At 39.2% G+C, this 22,102-nt stretch overlaps 1 protein-coding gene across 1 annotated transcript in view; it reads right to left on the bottom strand.

The window, feature by feature from the left end:
- HECA (hdc homolog, cell cycle regulator) overlaps positions 1-17,059 on the bottom strand; it is a 33,926-nt gene extending 16,867 nt beyond the window's left edge. Inside the window, exon 1 of the mRNA XM_021718039.1 lies at positions 16,997-17,059. Within this exon, the coding sequence (XP_021573714.1) occupies positions 16,997-17,015 (19 nt within the window). The 5' untranslated portion in view covers positions 17,016-17,059. The remainder of the gene's footprint in view (positions 1-16,996) is intronic.
- Positions 17,060-22,102: the final 5,043 nt, after the last annotated feature.

Raw genomic sequence — 22,102 nt, 5'->3', positions numbered from 1 at the left:
TGGGCTGTGACCTTCAGTGTCCTTTAAAATGCTAATTAGTCAATTAAGTTCCATTGTTTTTATCTTCATCCATCAGAGGACTAGCCTTGAAGGAAACATCTCTGAAATGTAATGGCAATAACCAAAATATATTAACACAGGACCAATAAAATCAAATCAAAGGATGGTCTAAAAATATTACTGCATTGACAATACTCAAACTTTAAATGCTGAAACTGACTTGATATTTCTTTAAAAAGCATTTTCACATCAAAGAAAGGTAGACTAGGAAGGGAAAAAAAAAACTATTTCTATCTTTTTAAAAAAGCAGCAAATATACCACAACCTATAGTGAGCACTTCCTGCACTGGTCTCAAGCTGGAAAGATTGGTAATTTGTGCCGAGAGAGCTCTAACAGAACTACAAGCATGGAACACAGAGAAGGGACCACCGTTCTGCCCTGTCCCTCTAACATCATCTGTCATCATCACAATCATGCTGACTTGCTTCCCTACCTGCCAAGCCTCCACCTTGTATGAAGAGCCCCCTACTCCAACTTGCCAACCCTGCTGGTTTACAGGTCAGCCACTTTGGTGTGACCTTAAAGTTAGGCCTCAAAAACAAATACAGAGCCAAGAGCTTGTTAAATATCCAGTAATAATGTGCAACAGATTTCATCCCACTACACACCTCCAGCCAGGAGGAGGCTCCAAAGGGGGAGGGGGTGAAATAGGGTAATGGGAGAGCCTAAGGAACAGTCAGAGGACTTCTGACAATGCTTCTGCTGAAGTGTGTTGGCCTCTAAACTCAGACATCTCCTTCAAGGCTTGGCTCAAACATATCTCACTCCCTTACAAATCTACACCCTCCCCACCACCATACACACTAAAAAGACAGAAGGGAATTGGAACAAAGGGTTGGGGTGCCAATCCTTTACTGATTATTTGTTGGACACAGCGGTTTCTTTATCTGTAAAATGAGGATAAAAAATGCTTGCCCTACTCAGCTCAAATGTATATGGGGACACTGCAAAAGCAGTAAAGTTCCATTAAGATGTTTACCCTTCTGATATTACTCCGTAACTTTACACCTGTGTATTTGACTCCACAAAGAAATGCCAACTTCTCCAATATATTTTCTACTTTTTCTAATGTTTTGGATATGCAATACAGTAGGTATTTTCGAAAATAACAAATGAATAATGCCACACCTCTTTCAATTTCCTAAATCTTAAAATTAATCAAAACATATACAAAAAGGTTTTGAATTAGCACTGAAAGCATTCAAAACAGGACCTGAAACAAACTCGTTGTATTATAGAAATAGTTGCTTCCTGAATGTCATACATTTACAAAATCCTTAATTTTTAAGTACAGCAGTCCCACAAAGGTATAAATGTAATACAGACTCATAAGAAACAACTTAACCTTCCATGGGAGAGAAGGGGCACGAAAATCCCATACTCAGAGAGGGCTTGTGTCATAAACTTCCTTGGGAGCACTGGTTTAAACTGTGATAACCTGACTAACCGATATGGAAAAATGTTCCTTTACACAGAGTCAGCATTGTTTTAAAAGTACAGAAACCTTCTAAGGCCTGTTTTTACAGGTTCATCATCAAGTGTTCAGTAGCTTCTATTTCTTTGTGCTCACACAGAAATTGACAGGGTTTGTGTCATTCTGGGCAAAAATTTCAAGGAGTTTCAAGTCTGGACAACAGGATGACTAGGCTGAGGTTACCTGGGCCAAGACTGGTTTCCCAGCCTTCTTATCCTACACCCTATCCTCACTCTACACTCTCCCGTTAAAGGGGAAGGATCCCATAGTTATCATGCACACTGGTTACCCAACCAACCCTAAGCCCCCCGAGAAACCACTCACACTAGCTAACTGAGGAGCCCCACAAATCAGGCATTGCTACTTTCAGCTTTTTAATTGGGAAATTAAATATTTTCACCCCTCTTAAAATAGTTTTGAGCATCACAAGCAGGAGGGAAGCTGGGTGGAGTAAAGAGGTAAGAAGGGTCTTCAGAAGTCATAAAAGGCTTTCTAGGCAAAATCTAAGGTAGGGGCTTGGTCAGATTCCTCCTTATAAACCTACTACTGTGAAAATCATATAAGGACTTGGTCATATTCATTCTTGTAAACCTACTACTGTGAAAATTGTATTAGGTGTTTAATAAGTCTTTCGTTGAAGGAAAGAATGAGCCGACTAATTTACACTCTGGCGGTGAATCAAAGGCTAGAGAAAGTGAATCCCTAGGGAGAACCAGCCCAGCTACTGGGGCAGGTAGCCAAAGAGCCAACGGGGGCTCCTATGCTCAACCCAGGACCTTCTTTGTCAGGACAGGGCCTGGCCCTCCCCCTCACTTCCTCAAACTAACACCATCTATGCTACTCTCCTTTTGTACCCTGGTACCAAACACCAATTTAGGGCTTCTAAACAACTACTCTATTACACTGCTGATTTTTTCCATACAGCAATTCCTCTTTGGGGGAGTACAGCTCTGTTAGCAGAAAGCTTGGTCCCCTCAGGGTATGAAGTTTCTGACAAGAGTGTGACTATATGGACTTTGGAACCAGCCTGCCTGGATGTGATGCTCAGCAGCTTACTAATTTGAAGACCTTTGGCAAATCACTTAACTTCCCTGTGCCTCTGTTTCCTTGGCTGTAAAAGCAGAAATAACAGCACCTACCCCCAAAGAGTCATTAAGGTAGTTCAAACAGTGCCTGACACGTAAGCACCAATGAACTATAAACAATTGTCATTAAATACCATATCACTTTATATTACTTAATAAAGTCTCAAAGTCATGGGACTTTCAGTGAGTTCAGAGTAAAGCCACAACCAGGAGGTGACCCTCCTCCTTCCCCCACATGTTAAGTACAAGATCCGCACGGCCTGCCAGGAGCTGAGCACTTCAGTGCTCATTCCTCATTCCTCCCACCTGCCCCTTTCACCACACACAAGCACATACCCTCCCTCCTCACCTGTGCCTGTTTTAGGTCCTCTCCTAGTCCCCAAAACCCTTCCACACCCTCCTGGGCCCAAAGGTGCTGGAAAGTCAGCCCACCTCCTCCTCCACAGCCCTCAACTCTCATTATTACTCTTGTCACCTCAGTCTTGTATGCTCTTCCAACTTATCTTTTTGTCAGTCATGACGTCTCATGTATTTTAAGCTTATGAAAGGCAAGAAATCTATTTATTCTCTATAACAAACAAAGCAGTATGGCTGCATAAAATAACTCACTCAATATTTACTGACCAGTTTCAAAGACCTAGAAGAAAAAGTTGACCTTCAAAAATCTTCTTTAATCCTTTAAGGATGTTCTCCCCAGTGTCAGACAAATAAGTATCTTATTATGTGTTTTTTTCAACCTAAGCCATATATCTCAAGCCTGATTAACAGGGATTCATAAAGCATGATTGCATTTTATTCATGGACTGTGATCCTACAGAACTTTCATAATTCGAGATGGAATATTCCACAGTTTGCAGTTAGGGTTTGGGGAATGCTTGCTCAGGACATATAAATCTTCAGCCACTTTTGCTTTACTGGTGCTTTTTAATTGTATCAGCATTATCTCTAACACCTCAGGTTTACCTTATAAATGAATAGTGTGGCATGTCATGGTGTCTTTTATCACAACTAATTTCTATTCCAAAATTATTGATCTTCAGGATGCTTTTTGGCATCAGCATTACTACATTTGGATGACAGTTTAACAGATTTTAAATTATAGCAGTGAACATCAACATAATAACACAAATGTCACCAAAATTCCTGAAGAAGTTCTATTAATGATAAGAGTTCACATAATGTTGCCAAAGGTTAGTAAGTATTTAAGCATTTTTATAATTCAGTTGACCTACCAGCTTTGAAAATATGAAAGAGCTTGATGCATAATTTGGGGGGAGAGTTTGTTGAAACTCTGCACATAATGTGAAGCTCTTATTAATATTATGTATGTGTCAGTAGTTGAAATATGCATAGTTCAATTTACATATAACAAGATCACATTGTACTTGAAAATATACTAGTAGGCTGCCTTTTCTTGTTTGGAGATTTAGATCTGGAGGGAACTACATCACTGAAGACCCCATGCACTGCACAATGCACTTTGAAGGAAAGGGAGATCCAGGGGTTCTTGGGACCAAATCACAATATCCTAGGATGGGGATAGGACTCTAAATTAAGTGTAAGTGTGCATGTGTGTGATTTGTGTATATAAAGTCATGCACCACATAACTGTTTTGTTCAACAATGAACCCCACACACAGCAGCAGTCCCACAAGATTATAATGGAACTGAAAATTCTTATTGCCTTGTGACGTTATAGTGCAACCTTATTTTTTAAAAAAAAATTTAGTGTAGCCTAAGTCTATAGAATTTATAAAGTCTACAGTAGCATATGTAATATCCTAGTGTATGTAATGTCACTTACTGACTCACGCTGAGTAACTTCCAGTCCTGAAAGCCCCATTCATGGTAAATACCCTAAAGAGGTACCATTTTTTATCTTTTATACTGTATTTTTTACTGTACCCTTTCCATGTCTAGATACACAAAACCACTGTGTCACAACTGTGTACAGTATTTAGTACAGTAACATGCTGCACAGGTTTGTAGCCACAGCCTAGGTGTGCAGTAGGCTATACTTTAGTGTAAGTACATGCTATGATGTACAGCTGATGACGAAATTGTCAAACAACGCATTTCTCAGAATCTATCACCATTGTTAAGCGATGCATGACTGTCTTAAGGCATTATCCTTGTTAGGAATATTGACTTTTATTATCTTTGTCAATATCCTCTTTTGTCATCACAAATATTAAAAATTTGGCCATACTCAACTGCCTAATCATATTTTATATATGTGATTTTAATTTACTATATCAATATTTTACAATATCTCATAAGTGGCTAAGTGACTGGTTTTGGTTTTTAGTCTGACAAACATGACAGAGCATACCACTGCTTCTGTTTGTCTCTTTTCTCTGTGTTAGAAATCTGGAAGTTAAACTTGTGATCTGCCTCTTATAATGACTCAGGACATACATTATTTCTCCTAACAGTGTTAGTCATATCCTCACTTATTTATTTTTTATCTTATAGTATCACAAGCACTTTTGAAAGTTACTTTAATTTCGGAACAAGGAAGGTTTAAAAATCAAAACTAAAAAATCCATGCACCATCTTTTCTCATAACTTTCAAGTCATATTTGCCAAATATGCATTTAAGGGCACCAAAGTTACTAGCACTCCTTGGGCACTTAAAGGGCGCCAAAGTTACTGGCACTCATTTTGCAGAGTCAGCCAGAGATGGGTGCCTGCTTGGCTGCAGAGCACACTCAGTGAGCATCTTCTTTTGCAGTGACATGACCTTCTCTTCCAGTGACACGATTTTAAAGTTTGCTTGTCGAGTAGGTTCACATCACCTTTCTAGTGTCAGACGTCGGGACAAAAGAATAAGATGGAAAACAGAAAAATATACACAAATACTTGGAAGCAGGAAATACAAATAATTCTCAGTGTATAGATGTGATGATATCAGCATTTCCAGTTTCCCCTTTTTGCTCCTGGAAGGAATTAGGGAATATCAGTACTGTTACATGATGCCCTGAATTTCTTCTATCATCACAACTGATCACGAATATAGTAAAAGTTAGTTACCTGCAAATCTTATGACTCTGAGGTCAGATTTTTAAGTCAGCATGTGCTAATAAGCAGACTTATTGATAAGGTCTGATATACAAAAATATTCTGAATAATAAGTCAAATACAGGATAATTTGGGTACTTGACTATAGGCCACTGGAGATACAGACATCTGCACAAAATTATAATGCTTTTATTTCCAAAATGCTTTTAAAATGCTAGCTATAAAGATAAACTTCATGTGGGAAACATTTCAAAATGATCTGTTTCAAAGTGATCTTTCAAAGTAAGTCAGTTTTCATTGCAGGTTTGTTGTATATAATTGCTTAAGGAAAGAGTCTTCAAATTGGAAAGAGCCTTCAAATTTTCCAGGATATTAATAAACACTTATTTGAGCAAATGTAAGGGTGTTTTTAAAATAACTATCATTTGATAAGGATCCTCTTCTAGGAGATATAATAAAAACACCAGGTTTGTCTTACAGTTAAACACAGTACAAAAAGAAAATACATGGGATTTCTGAAAATAACCAATTTCTGACCAGGTGTCAGTCAATGAAAGACAATTAAAGTAATGTTCTGAACACTTGTTAAATACTCACTGCAGTGTTTAGTGTAGAGGATGTAAGGTGAAAAAGATGGTAAACCATAACTTCCTTGTTTCTTTGTGTGCCTCATACTTTTCTGTTGAAAAGGGGCTGCTTTAATCATATAAAGAGGCAACTCTGAAAATCAGAAGATTACCTCTCCTTCTAAGACTTATTGCTGCTATTTGTTGCTGTCACTGCTGTTTAGTGGCTCTCTGGTATTAATTTTTTGAAGTCTTTTTTGTTACGTATAGTACTGAATATCTTTGCTCAGTTAGCTTCTCAATCAGCTAATATCCAGACAGAGACTTCCTGAAACAATGAGGGAATAAGTCTCGCACTCTTTGCAGGGTGTGTGCGTGTTTGTGTGTGTGCGCCTGTGTGTGCATGCGCGCGTGTATGCATGTGCTGGAACATGACTTCAGAAAACTTTGGCAGTTTCCAGCTCTGCTTTAACTTTTACTTTCTGCTAGTGTAGAGCCTCAAGCCCAGTCAGAGGTGAAATTAGGGCCTCCTTGAGTCTTTCCTGGGCATGCACATAGCCCCACCCACGCACATGGTCTTCTAGAGCACCAGGAACACAGCAGAGGGTTCAAAGCCCCTATGGAAATCTCATTCTCAAGATTTTCTTTTTCAGTTGCTTGGATCCCTCTTGCTTGTCCCAACTGGTTAATGATCTCAGGTAGCTGTGATATCAAGTACCTGCTGCTGGCTGTTTTCAACAGACACCCTAGAAACAGGGTTTTTACCAATGGGTGAACTCTGAGACAGATCAAATAAAGACATGCCCTATCAATAGGCTTTACCAATGGCTCCAGACAGATAAAGTAGTGACAACTGTCTGAAGCTCAGGTTTTTGGGGTAACTCCAAACCTACTCTCCCCCTTCCATAACTTCTAGGCCACTGGTTTGAAAGCTACCACAAAGCTAAAGAAAGGGGGTGGGTATAAGGCGAGTTAAAACACCACAAAGCACATTCTTCTTATTATGATTCAATCATTTCTCTGGAATAAACACTCTTAGAATAATCAAAAGCTTTTGATCAATTTCCAGAGTTCTGAAAAAGTTGATTTTGTTAATTCTTGACAGTACTCTCCTAGCTCGTATGGAGAGGCAGATTTCTGAAGTTCCTTTACTCTGTCATTCTGGAAGTCCTTCTTAGTGTAATTTTAAGTTTATATATTTTGTTATAGAAAATGATAGGATGATCTATAAAAGACTTTCAAGTAGGACAATATCCTATCTTAGGATCAAATTCTTTGCAAAAATGGAATCGAAATAAAGAAAAAAATTTTATAAAAGTTCCATTTTTAAAAATGGATGATAATGATTATTAAGTTACTATGACAATTAGGATTCTATTGGAATAAACATAAATGACACATTTAAAAAAAGGAAACCGTATATTCTGCATCTATTTAATCCTTAAAAAACTGGTGTGACAATTTAAAAGGTGCAAGAGGCATTCTGTTTTTCCCATTCCTTTTAGGGGATACACAGCAAAAAAGTTTGATTACTACCTTCAGATCACCATTCTGAAGACTTAACTATGATCATGTCATTTACACATTCAGAAACCTCTGAAACTCACAGATTAAAGTTTCAAGTCCCCAGGTTATGTTCAAGGAGCTCCATAATTAGACCCTGGCCAGCCTTTTCCACCTGATCACCCAGCAGGCCACAGGCAAAGTCTCTGCTCAGTCTTGGCCCCTCCTGGTGGCTACAACATGGAAATCAGATGAGAAAGGACAGGAGTGGACACAGAAGCTAACTGCACCCCATGGGTACCCCACCCACACCTCAAATTCTCTAGGTGTTTAAGAATCATTTTCTGATTAACTGGTATTTTTTAAGTGAAAATTCAAAAGGTTTTAATATAAATTTTCTCAAATATTTTTGAGACTTTTTCTTTACTAAAAATAAAGACATTAAGTCCTACACATAAAGGAAAGCTAGTACTTATATAAATATTGTGTTAACTCATTTTAATTAGCATAGGAACTACAACAGGATCACTTAAGTTTATCTGTCTTAACCCTTGATTTAGTTTAACCTCCCTTATGTTATTTTAGTGTGTAAGAGTGCTCCAAAGTGGGAAGTAAGCTGAGTACATGGCGATTATATTCAGTTAAACATGTTTTTCTTTGCTTAGAGCAGGGTTTAAACACAAGGCTTTTACTCAGGAAAACCACTCTATCCAAATAAACATGGAAGCTTCACATACAAGAAAAAAAGAACATGCAGAAATACCAACCAGCTCTTCAACTATATTTAACGACGGGTTTTAACATTCTTTTAGTATATTCCATCTATTCTTCTAGACCCACTTTTTTCTTACTTTCAATTAAAACTCACAACCCCACCTAGTCTCAAATTCAAACTAAGTAGGAAACTGCAGGCTTCCATTTTACCTGTTTTTAAAATTTCCATTCTGGCTCTGACTTCTCTGATATCACTAATGAAAGGGTCAACTGAGGCAAGGTGAACCAGTGCCAGTGCTGAGGCCATGGGAATAACTCAAGATTACAAGAAGGAAAAAAACAGAAAGAAGTTTATTATTCACTTTTCTTTATTCTAGGTTTCTATAGGTACCTCCTTTCAACCAAGAATCCAAATCAACCAAGAATCCAAATCAACCATGCCTATGATGTAGAAAATTCATATTTTCCTTGTTTAACAGAAGCCACATTAAAACCCAAATGGACACGGACCAAAATATGCCTGGTTTTGACTGAATATCAGGACAAAGGTAATGATGTCATAGATTATCTTAAACGTTTCTTTTTTTTTTTTTTTAAAGCAGGATTTATTGAGGACAGAAAAGCTCCCACAGTGAGAGGGGATCCGAATGGGTTGCCTTGAATGTATCTGAAAAATACCAAAGTTTCACAGAATAGACATAGGTCAATCCCTTGGTCCAAATTCTACAAACACTTCCTGAGCAAAGGGAAGCTCCGTGAGAGATGCCCAAAACCATTTAGCTAGGAAGTGGCCCTCCTCTCCAGTTCCTATCCATACTCCACACAGGTTGATGTGAGCACAGAGTCAGCTTAAATGGAGTGGCAGTGACCAGTAGCTTTATGCAACCAGATCACTGCATGTAGTCCCATAATTTGGAATAGTCTCTTATTCAAAATGTGCAATGCTCATTAATCCTCAGTCTTCCTTACAAAGTAGGTATAAGGCAGACCAAGTTAAAGAACCAAGTACTTAAACTCAATTACAGTTGGGTTTCCTGACCCCACTCTGCACTCCTTAAAGACAGACAGAGGTAAATCTGCTCTAGTTAATAGAATTGCTAAACTCAAAAGAGGGGGGAAAAAGTCACCAGCAAAGGCTCATTTGTCATTCAATGAGAATAAAGCCATTTTCCTTGGGAAGGATGTAAGAAACACCATTCTCTCAGTATTGGGAATATCAAATTAGGAAACAGAGGGCCAAGCATAGTGGTTTATGCCTATAATCACTATACTTTGGAAGGGCGAGGTAGAAGGTTCGCTTGAGACCAAGAGTTCGAGACCAGCCTAGGCAATAAAGTGAGACTTCATCTCTACAAAAAATAGAAGCATCAGCCAAGCATAGTGATGTGTGCCTGTAGTCCCAGCTACATAGAAAGCTGAGGCAGGAAGATCAGTTAGGTCTGGGAGTTTGAGACTGCAGTGAGCCATGATCAAGCCACTGCACTCCAACCTGGGCAACAGAGTGAAACCCTGTCTATAACAAACAAACAAATTTGGCAACAGAAAAAAGCACTGCCAGAGAGAAAACAGAAGTTCAGTCTGCCTTTCCGATATCTGGTTTGGGCCAATGGACTGGGTTAAAAAGCCAACTGCCCAGATTATTCTAAGACTACTGTATTTAAATCAATACAATTTTAACACAATGCACCTAAATTCCTATCTTTAACCTTTCCATACTGTAAAACAAACGAAATCCTTATATTCCTTTGTTTTCCATGAGCCTTCTCTGTCCTGCTGAACTCCCTGAAATATACACCCTTTCTGCTCCCCTGCCTTCTCTTCAAAATAACCTGGTAAATGCTTTATGGAGATCACCCTTGCAATTATTCTGCTGGGATCTGGGGAGAAAGACAAAGCTTTTGCCTGGGGCCCCACTACACGGCCTATTTATGAAAAGCTGCATCAGCAACCAGCAAGCAAGTTACAGAATCTGTTGCAACAAGGGAAGACTTGTCAAAGAAGAGGGCATGTCTAAGTCTCATCCATACCTCAGTAAAAATGAAAACTAGAACCAGGAATTAGTCATGACTGTGCCTTGGCCTAGAAGTTTACCACATACACACTTGAAGCAGCTTGCTATGATGACTTGCTTTCAAGAAAGTATTTCATAAAATTTTCTAAGGAAAACTAAGTAAACTCACAGTTACAGGTTTCCATTGATAGTTTAAGCTAGTGATGTCATTATAACTAAACATTCTTTCTCCAATCACTAACTTTTGTGGAATACAGATATAATTTTATAGTATGACCCTTCTCAAAGACTGAAACTATTCCTTTCAAAACCAGAGGAAATAGACAATACAACAATTGTAAAGGAGCTACCAAAAATATCTAGAAGTTTCTTTTTGCCATAAGAATGTCATATTAAATATAATTATACTAAAATATATAAATATAAAACAATGTATATGTAATTATATTCTAAATTAACTCAAACTAGCATTTCCAAATTCATAAGAAAAAAAACATTTAAAATTAACCCCTTAAAAATCCTTCCAAGTCACCTTTAGATGACACATAATCATGGAACACTGAAAAATAAGTTATGAGGAAAACCAATTTATTCCAAAGTAAAAAACTTCATGGCTGATTATCTTTCATGGATGAAGCTAGCAAATTGTTTTTTTAAATCAGCCCAATCCCAAGGAATACAATGATTCTATATATACATATTAACACATATATACACACATATCCATATACACATTCTGGCACTTGATCTGATACACGTATCTCATGCTCACAGAAAGTACTTGGATAAAATCCACAATATAGTTTGGTAAATTAACAATTCTATAACCTAAAATGTAAAATCTACAAGAGAGGAAAGTATACTAGAGAAGTCATATGAACATTTCAAAATGCTTTTACAACATTTAAACTCCCACTCCACATGACCCCAGAGGCAGGAAAAGTGTAGATAGCTAAAAAGCCTGAAGTGAATCAAAACATAAAGTATGTGAGGCATGATTACAAATCCAGGCGCACACAATAACTCCTGCTGCAGTACAAGAGGCCAAAAGCAAGGCTTTGTTAATCAAATGGTTAAAATCTAAGTGGCCTCTGTTATTATAATGAAGACAGGAGAGTTTGGGGAAAGGATGATTCGCAGATCACAACAAAACAATCCCAAAGTCAGCTATGCTCATACAGGTGAAAGAAACCTCCTCAGGGTTTCAGTTGCCTCAGTTTTTCCCCATTGTGGGGCATATTCAAGGAACTGGGTTTGCCTGAGATCAGCAGGCGAACCAGCACTGCAGATTTTCCAGGGAGAAATTCACATAGCCAAGAGCTCCCAGATGCAAACTGGCAGAGAAATGAAAGGCTCCCCCCAAAGGAGAACACAGATTTTGGAAGCTCAGCATTCACTGCAAAGCCAAGATCTGCCCTGGGTTCACTGGACAAATCAGAGTATGTATTAATCACTAGTTGGGAAGCAGCTACACCGTATCATAAACCAAGAACCAAAATCTCACCTAAAAAAACAGTAAAAACTTCAAATCATGGCACCACTATTTGCTTTTCCAAACAGATCTATGGGTTTTTAAGAGTCTGACAAACAATATCATGTTATCTTCACTTTCTGCAGATAAAACTTGGGCTTGGAAAGATTTAATGGCCCTGCAAAACGGCAGAGCCAGTTCTCCAGTTATAACCTATGCCTCCCAAATCTCACACACTTTGGAACAATCAACCAGTTTGGGAACCTCTTCCAAATCAGACGTTTGAGAAGGCACAAGGGCTGCCTGGATCAGCATGATACATGATGTGAGAATAAACTCTTGATTCAACTGAGTGCTATGTTCTCATTTTATTAACATACACATGAAATTTCAAATCAAGTGCCAGAATGAGAAAAATTAGAACTTTCTTATGACTCAGCATTTAAGTTTGTTATCAGAAGCAAGTTACAAGCAATTTACTCTTACGAGGCCTCAGGTTGTGGCTTAGTTCTTAAGAAGAGGCGATTACAAGTAAATAATGGGCCTTTATCTACAAGTGTCAAAGTCCTACAAAGCTGGAATAAAAACTACAGGGGATTTCAGAAATGTGCAAGAGAGGTGTCGGTCACTGGAGTTCGGCTGTCCCTTGGAGAGCAGTGGCCAGGGACACAAAGACAGAGGAGGTATGAGAGGGCAGCAGGAGTTGCAATCACTTCAGAGAAACAGAGCCTACCAAATTAAAAACGAAAAGTAAACAGAACCTCACAAATATAACAGCATTACTGTGCACTGACATCCAAATGAACTCACAGTCACTAACCTGAAACCATGCCCAAATCACTTAGCCTGCAAAGTAATTTCACAACTTTCCTCACTCTCCCCAACCTCTAATGAGGTTCTATCTATATGGATGTTAAATGATCACACAAAACTATAACATTTCTAACTTGTAAGGACAAAACTAAACAAGGCTGAAGGACTAGTGAAAACACATGTCAAAAAGTATCTTGGATATACAAAGATTTTGTATAAATCAATAAGAAAACAAATACTCTATTAGTAAAATGGACAAAAATCATAAACAGGAAAAAAATACAAATGACCAGTATACAGAAAAAAAATTCACTCACTGAAAATCTAAAAAACGCAAATAAAAATAACAATTAGATGTGCTTTTTCATCTGTTTGACTAGCAACGGTGAAAGTGAAAGAAACGAGCACTCCATGTCCTGCCAGTGATGGTGTAAACAGGCTAAGAGGGCAGTCTGGCAATATATATGAAACCAGTGCTCCCATTTCTAGGACTTTACCCTAAGAAGATAATCCCATCCTAGTTATGAACTCTGACCATTAAGAACAGAAAGTGCCAGCTGAAATATTCACAATCTCCAAAATGCCAAGACCCAGGAAGGAAGTCCTCCTGTTATAAAGGAGAGAAGGACTCAGATTAACATATGTGTACAATGTGTGAGTAAAGCAGTTCCTCAGTTATGTATTTTCTTGTTTTACAAATTTAAATTCAGTTCAAGTGCCATAATGACAAGTATAGGGCTGTTAAAAAGTAACTTAGAGCCGGGTTCGGTGGCTCAGCCTGTAATCCCGGTGGCCTTGGGAGGCCGAGGTGAGTGGATTGCCTGAGCCCACAGGTTCAAGACCTGCCTGGACAACTTGGTGAGACCTCATCTCTACAATAAATTTAAAAATTAGCCGGATGTGGTAGCACGCGCCTGTAGTTCCAGCTACTTGGAAGGCTGAAGCGGAAGGATCGCCGGTGCCAGCAGGTCGAGGCTGCAGTGGCCAGGAGCGGCCACTGCACTCCAGTTTGGGTGACAGAGTGAGACGCCAACTCAAAAAAACAAAAAAAATAACTTAGACGTCCCTATTGCTTCTTTAATGTTTTTAAGTCCTCTCCATTAAAATTTAAAATTTTTAATTTTTAAACTTTAAAATTCTTGATAAATTTGAGTCCTCTCCAGTAAAAACTTTTAAATAGTTTTTCACTATTTATGCAAGTATGTGTGTCAATTAAGATGGACCCAACATCATCTAGGATCCAACCACATAACATGAGGTCGAGCACATTTCCTTACACCCAATCACAACTTTTCTATAAAAAGAGAAGGCCGTCTCTGAAGTTCAGTGTCCTCATCCTCAAATGCAGACTGCAGATGCAGACTCTAGGGTATTGCACCTGGCTCCTAGCAAGCACTCAAAAAGAGGAGTTGTGGTATCTTCAATGTCCCTGTCGCTAGGAATGGCTGCATCTCCTTTCTGTGGGCTCTATGGGGTTTGCAGCTCCAATCACCCAGGAATCTTCCCTCATGGTTTCTATACTACAACACATCTTCTTCACTGTTAAAACTAAATGCCTACTACAGGGGAATCGTATCATGACAGGGCTAAAGTCATTACAGCATGTAAGCCCCACCCAATAAGAACAGATGGGAGGAGTTAGAAACCATTTGGAAGAATTCTTTGAGCTGCCCGGTGTTTTCAGAGACGCACATTTCTAACTCTACCACTGCAGGGCACTTCCTATTTCTCGATGCCAGGTTCTCTCCAGGGCTTCTAACAGCTCTGCTCTGGGCTCTTGGTGACACCCATCACCAGCCATCAACCTCTCAGGTTACAGATTGCACCTGCTGCCAATCAAAAATAGCCAGAACTTGATTCTGTACATTCCTCGGTTTCCATTTCTGCCCAGACACTGAACTATGTTAGACACAGCAAGTAGTATGTTATGCTAATAAAAAGTTGTGTTATATACTAAATAGTATACTGAAATAAACATCACATTCAGGAGTGCTCATTCAGAAAACTATACAAAGTGTGTGATTCAGTTTCAACAGTGTTGAAAAACTCTCCTGGCTGGGCTTGGTGGCTCAGCCTGTAATCCCAGCACTTTGGGAGGCCAAGGCAAGTGGATTACCTGAGACCAGCCTGGGCAACTTGGCGAGACCTCTACAATAAATCAAAAATTAGCTGGGCGTGGTAGCGTGCGCCTGTAGTTCTGGCTACTTGAAAGGCTGAGGCAGAAGGATCACTGGAGCCCAGTAGGTCAATGCTGGGGTGGCCGTGAGTGTGCCACTGCACTCTAACCTGGGCGATAAAGTGAGACTCCAACTCAAAAAGAAAAGAAAAGAAAAGAAAAACTCTCCTCAGATGCTTTTATAACTTGGCAGAACATGACCTAAGGCACAATCAAACTTATGCTTACCCCTAGGGAAAAATATACAACCTAAATGTGGCAGATAGCTCCCTAACTTATATGAGCAATTTAATACCCTACTAACTTTTGCCTAAATTCATCCTCATGATCAGTTTTATTTATAAAGGCATCTGCCTTAAGGCACTCTATTTCTAATGCATTTCCAATAAAATGAAATAAATAGAAATGTGAATTATGACATCTGTGCCATCTTTTGCTATGTTATGTTCTTTGGAGGAGGTGATATGATTTGAGTGGTGATATGTTTTGAAGGAGTCCCAAATATGGCACTGTGGCAAAAAAAACTTATTTTGAGCTGAAAGCATTTGAATTCCTGAAATCTCTTACCTGCCTAAAAAATGGAGCTTCCCAAAAAGAACTCAATCCTCATAAATCCCCTCCCTAAGAGCAACCAGGGAAAACTAACTCCTATCACCAGAGATAAGACAGCTCCACCCCACACTAAACAGACATAATCACAAAACTGTCACACCTCCCATCTATTTTCCTAAGGGCCCATTTATCTTTCCAAAAGGTCATTTGTTTTCCCCCAAGTGTCCTTTTCTCCCCTCCCCTTCCCCTATTAAAATGGTATATAAGTCCACATTCTAACCACCCTCTGAGTCACATTTTTATATGATTAAATCTGTACTTTCTGTTGTTATCTGTCTTTTGTCAATTCGATTTGCAGGCCCCTAAAAACTAAACCTAAGAGTGTAGAGTAAAAGTTTTCCTCCCCAACAATTTAAAACTATGAGACACAGTATATTATGAGTATGTATGAGAACGGTGCTAACTTTCTTATTAAATGAAGCCAACCAATTATATGACTAACACCGAACACTTCTTCTTGTCTTCCCTTTCCTCGCTTTTGTTAAAACATCCTCTTAAAATCTTTCTTATTTCTAACACTTAAGAGTAAGTTTTCAAGTGTTATCCTTATAAGTATAATTTAGTAGAAATAATTTATCTGAAAAAATCATAACATACAATATTTAAGAATTAGAAAAACTACTCACTTGTTGCCAGTTTATAAAAAGCTTTCAAGTACAATCAAGTGAAAATATTCTGCTGATTAAATAAAGCAAGTTGTTATTTCACCAACCGCTGAAAACTGGAAGCTTTCTGAAATATACAAAACTAAAACACACACGGTCACTTTGTGCAAAATAATGACATCTCCCCTCACCAGAGTTTATTGTTTTAAAACTGATACACTGATAACAAAAATAAAATGACAAACCAAGATAATTAATCCAACTTATCACAGAGATACACACTTTCTACCAAGGTATGAAAAATAAACCATAAGGCCAACCTCCTCTCTCTGGAGAAAACCCTATCTGCTCAGATGGTCCCAAGAGCTCCCCTTGGCATTTGGTTCTCTGAAGTTAACCTCAATTAGCTAACCTCCCATGGCTCAGAAAGCTCAGGGATGCTGCTGCCTGCAATTAAGACAGACTTTCCACTCAGCAGCCTTGGGTGCTGTGACACTGTCATCCTGCTGAGTAGAAAAGCAGCATGGGCCAAGCACTTAGGGCTTCACTGAAAAAATCACAATTGAGGTCTGTCCGTGTTGAGTTTCACCTCCAATCCCTGACTAGCTGTGTTAAAAGATACCCATTTCATTAAAATATATAGTAACTGTAAAAGTTTGTCAACAATCTGTGATTACCCCTTCTGCAGATTCAGCTGACCATGTCCCTGCTGGGACCATGTCCCTCGGAGGGTGGTTCTCCACCACCAAAACATTCAGATTTGACTGTCAGGTCACACACCACCGCCCCCACCCCCCACCCCCCAGCCTTGAGTCATACCACTGCATGTTGCACCAGCCACATCAAACTTCTGGCAGTAACCAGAACTTAAGGCCCTTTCTCACCTTCGTCTGCTTGGAACATCTTTCCTCCACTTTCAGAAGTACCTCTCTTCCTGCAAGACTCAGTTCAGATGTACCCTCCTCCAGGAAACAAATCATTTTTTCCACTGGGTGTATCCATAGCACATTTTCGTGGCTCCTGGTATTTATAAGTCTTCCTTCCAGCAAGACCGAGATCCCTTGAAAGCATGGATTTTGATGCCTCCAAGTATAATTCAACACTGTACTATTTTTAGACACAGAAGACAGTAGGCACACCATAAATGTCTAGTAAATGGATGAGTACAACACAACAAACGGACAAGGAACTAATGAATGAAATCTCCAGCTGTTGCCTGGAGATAGGGAAGGGTCTTCTGATTAAATCTCAGTAAATAAAGCCCTGGCTGACTCCCAAGGAAAACCCTGCTCCTCCCCTCCTTTCAGCTACTCACCAACTCCAAACATTCTTTTCACTCTGCCATCTTCAAATCCAATCCCTATTTTTAATTACAATATTTTACCACCACGTGCTCATGCTCCTGCTCCTTATTTCACAGCTGCTTATTTAATACATGCAACAACCTACTTGCATTTATTTCTATATAAAGAAGATGTAACAATTTTTACACTTTGCTTTTTGGGGGGCAGGAGGTGGACTAAATCATCTAATTTTTTTTCCCAGGTAAATTATGATCAAAGAGAGAAGATGAGGGAAGAATAGATGATCATTTATAGTCCAAGCAGTGCCTGAATTAAAAACTGTATAATACCATAATATTTCTCTACATTAATTGTCTCTCAGTTTCTGTTCTCAACAGCATGATGGCTTAACAGGTTTTGTAGTTGGATATGGTTGAACAAACCATAAAACTTACAAAGCTATTGTTGATAGGGCCCCTACTGTTGCCAGGTCGTGTGTCAAGATCTCCGCATATATTGTTTTCCTTCAAAAAATACTCCAAAGGATTGCATTTAGAAAAATGGAGGCTGACAAAGGTTAAATAACTTGCACCAAAGTCACTTTGTTAGTAAGATCTAGCACCTAGCTTTATACCCAGGTCTGTTCAAACTCCATACTTTCTGACTAGAACTTTAAACTCTAGACCTTACCTCATGAGATTCAATAATGATGCAAACAGAATTCCAAAGGCCTATGCTTTCATCTTCACTAACCCTATCAACGGTTACTAAAATATTATTTACCATTATTATATACTTTGTTAATCCCTGTTAGCCACCAAATCATTAAAGACCACACAGAAGTCCCCAGCAGAAATAAATCTAGCCTTGGAAAGTCCCCCTAAGTATTACAGCATCTGCTCCAGGCTCTGGATCCAAATGGGGCCAGACATTTTCGCTGAGACATTTTGGAGTACCAGCAATTCTCCAACATGCTTTTAAAACAAGAACCAGGAACTGGCAAGGCCATGGGGAAGAGGTACTTTGACCACAGCAATGTCAAACTGGTACAACCTTTCTATAGGGCAATCTGTCAGGATATATTAAAAGTCATAAAAATATGCACATCCTTGATATAGCAAGTGCACAGTAAGAATCTGTCCTTGTGCTATGGTTTGAATGTTTGTGTCCCTCCAAAATCCATGTTGAAACGTAATCCCCACTGCAACAGTATTAAGAGGGGGCTTTAGGATGTGATTAGGCCATGAGGGCTTTCATGAATGGTATTAGTGCCCTTATAAAAACACTTGAGGGATGGAGTTTGTCCCTTTTCTCTTTTCTGCCCTGTAAGGATGCTGTGAGAAAATGTTATCCACGGAGCAGGTCCTCACCAGACACGGAATCTCTTAGCACTGTGATCTTGAACTTCCTGGCCTCCAGAACTATGAGAAATAAACTTCTATTGTTTATAAAATACCCAGTCTGTAGTATTTTATTATAGCAGCAGAAAGGAATGAAGACAGAGAGTAAGTAACCGGATGAATGTTCAGGGATGTATGAATAAGAACCAAAAGGTAAACAATAGTGGAATGATCAAATTATCCACGGGTGCAGGCATATGATGCAATCATTCAAAATGATGATGTAAACTGGGCTCGGTGGCTCAGCCTGTAATCCCGCGCTTTGGGAGGCTGAGGTGAGCGGATTGCCTGAGCCCGTAGGTTCAAGACCCGCCTGGGCAACTTGGCGAGACCTCATCTCTACAATAAATTTAAAAAATTAGCCGGGTATGGTAGCGCACGCCTGTGATTCCAGCTACTTGGAAGGCTGAAGCGGAAGGATGGCAGGAGCCCAGCAGGTCGAGGCTGCAGTGGCTGGGAAAGCAAACTGCACTCCAGTCTGGGTGACAGAGTGAGACTCCAACTTAAAAAAAAAAAAAAAACCAAAATGATGATGTACGTGTATCTTTTCTGTTCTGCCACAATGTCCACAAAATTATAAAATAGATGATCCTCTTTTTGTAGAAACTATATATGTACTTTCAAGTCTGTAAGAAAAAAATGTTTAAGGCTGCAAGAATATATCACAATGTTAACAATGATGATCTCTAAGTGTCGCATTTCATGTTTAACCAAAAAGTCAAGGAAGAAACTTTTCCTTTTTTAGTATTTTTTTTTCCATAATGCTTACTTTATTATTGGTAAAATAATAAAATGACAGTATTTATAAATAAATAAATCCCTTAAAAATGCCAAAGAGAGCCAGGCTCGGTGGCTCTGCCTGTAATCCTGCACCTTTGGGAGGCTGAGGTGAGTGGAATGCCTGAGCCCGCGGGTTCAAGACCTCATCTCTACAATAAATCAAAAACTCAGCTGGGCGTGGTAGTGCGCGCCTGTAGCTCCAGCTACTCGGAAGGCTGAGGCGGAAGGATCGCCGGAGCCTGGCAGGTCGAGGCTGCTGTGGCCGGGAGCGGCCACTGCACTCCAGTCTGGGTGACAGAGTGAGTCTCCAACTCAAAAAAAAAAAAAAAAGGCCAAAGAGTTGCTAGCCAAAATCATTCAGGACAGAATGTTTTTCACATAAAACAAAAAATCTCCCTTCTGATACCTTCAAGTTCTTTAAATTATTCATAGCTAAAAGCCTGAAGTAAATTCATAGGAAGATTAAGCAGCAAGAGATTTCCCAATTTTATCTTCTGTTTTCAACTCTCCATGGGATGAAATATATTCTTGGAAATTACAGGAAAACTGCCTTTGAAGGTTTAGTTTCTAGAATGTAAGCCAGGTTCTGTAATAAGTAAAGAATGAGAAAAAGACTAGACTGTGCATAACACATCACGAGCAGGGCCCAGAAGAGTTCCTCACTATAAATACTGGGAGTGCCAAAAAAATGTACACACATTTTTTTTTTTTTTTTTGAGTTGGCGTCTCACTGTCGCCCAGGCTGGAGTACAGTGGCCGCTCCCGGCCACCGCAGCCTCGACCTGCTGGGCTCCGGCAATCCTTCCGCCTCAGCCTTCCAAGTAGCTAGAACTACAGGCGCACGCTACCATGCCCAGCTAATTTTTTTAATTTATTGTAGAGAAGAGGTCTCACCTGCCCAGGCAGGACTCGAACCCGCGGGCTCAGGCAATCCACTCACCTCAGCCTCCCAAAGGCACGGGATTACAGGCTGAGCCACCGAGCCCGGCTTGTATATACATTTTAAACGATGTTATCTATGTATTACTTTTCAAAGATGAACTGAATTATGGGAACAATGTGTAACTGCAGAAGTCAAACATGATTTGTATTCACCTTTTGTTATCAGTATATATTGCATGTTGCAATTTTAATACAGTTTTTTTCCTTTCTTAAAATGTGTATACTTTTTTTGGCACCCTCTGTACAAAGTGCAAAGAATCTGACATATGAGGCAATATTTTCTACCAATCCCCATTACCAAGGTGAATTTCAAAAACAACATTTAAAAGTAACAAATATTCTTAAAGACCTCGCAAAAATGATTTCTAGATAAGACAAGAAAATGTCTTCCAAGATCATAAAAGCTCTGTACATATTAGACCCTCAAGACCTTGACTTGAAAACAGCAGGCAAACACTTTTCATTTTCTTTCTAAAGGATTTAGGTAACTTAAATGTAGTAGGAATTAAAGTAAACATCTAAAAAGAAACAATGTAAAGTATACTACCAACCTGAGGTTGTAAAAAGTGTATTTAGTGGCCTAAATACGCAGCAAAATACAAATCTTGTTCATAGGAAACAGGTGGTACTCAAAAAAGAAAAAAAAAAAAAAACCCTGTGAACAGATATATGGAATTCACAGCACATTTTCCCATCAAAAGATAACTCTAATAGTGGCTAACTCCCAGTCTGGTCCATAAAGCCTATTTGATTGTTAGTGAGAAACATTTACCCCACTCCTGTGTTTTATATGAATGGAACTGGTGGTCTAAGTGAAGACATCTATAATACTAGGAGGGATAAGAATGGCTCTCCTTCCACTCAGACTGAAGCCTCTCAGCACAGTCTCCACAGAGGTTCTCCAGCTGAAGAGGTGCCACCTCCAAGGTTGTACCCTCTTCCTTGGGTAGCCTAAGTCCAAATGACCCGTCAATGGGTCAATGAATAGGGGAGAAGGCCTTGGCCCTATGCCTTAACATGAGATGACACTGAAAGGCCATTCCAGCATCAGAGCTCACTGGAGGATCAGCAGGGGTTTCTTTTACAGCTGCATCACAGTTCAACTCCTAACTCTGCCCAACCTCTCACTCCTCCACTAGGAATGATGCCAAGAGCACTCCTCAGTAAACCTCCAGCACGAAAATCTGTCTGAGAGATTATTTTTAGGATCCAAGACAAATAGCTAACACTTTGCTCGTATTATAAGTCAGGCACTGTTCTAGTATGTATATTTTATATATATTTCATATGGATATATAAATATCTTACTACATATGTATAGCTAGGTACTATAATGTCATTTTAAATAAGCAGAAACTAAGACTGCTTCTGTAAAGTTAAATGATTTGCCCAAGATCGTTGGCAAGTAGTTTGAGGAGCCAGGATCTGAATCTAGATCTACCAGATGCAAAGCCAATTGCTATGTAAACTGACTTTAACTGCTACAAAGAGTTGTTAAAAAAATTAAGGCAAATTCGACAGCCCAGTTTCTGGTGGCAGCCAGAAATGAGTGGAGTGGTAAACCATGGTCACCCAATAACAAGAA

The sequence above is a fragment of the Carlito syrichta genome, unplaced genomic scaffold (genome assembly GCF_000164805.1).
Source record: "Carlito syrichta isolate Samal-C Ts95f unplaced genomic scaffold, Tarsius_syrichta-2.0.1 Scaffold311749, whole genome shotgun sequence".
NCBI classification, from domain to species: Eukaryota; Metazoa; Chordata; class Mammalia; order Primates; family Tarsiidae; genus Carlito; species Carlito syrichta.
This window is presented reverse-complemented; position numbering and strand designations above follow the sequence as displayed.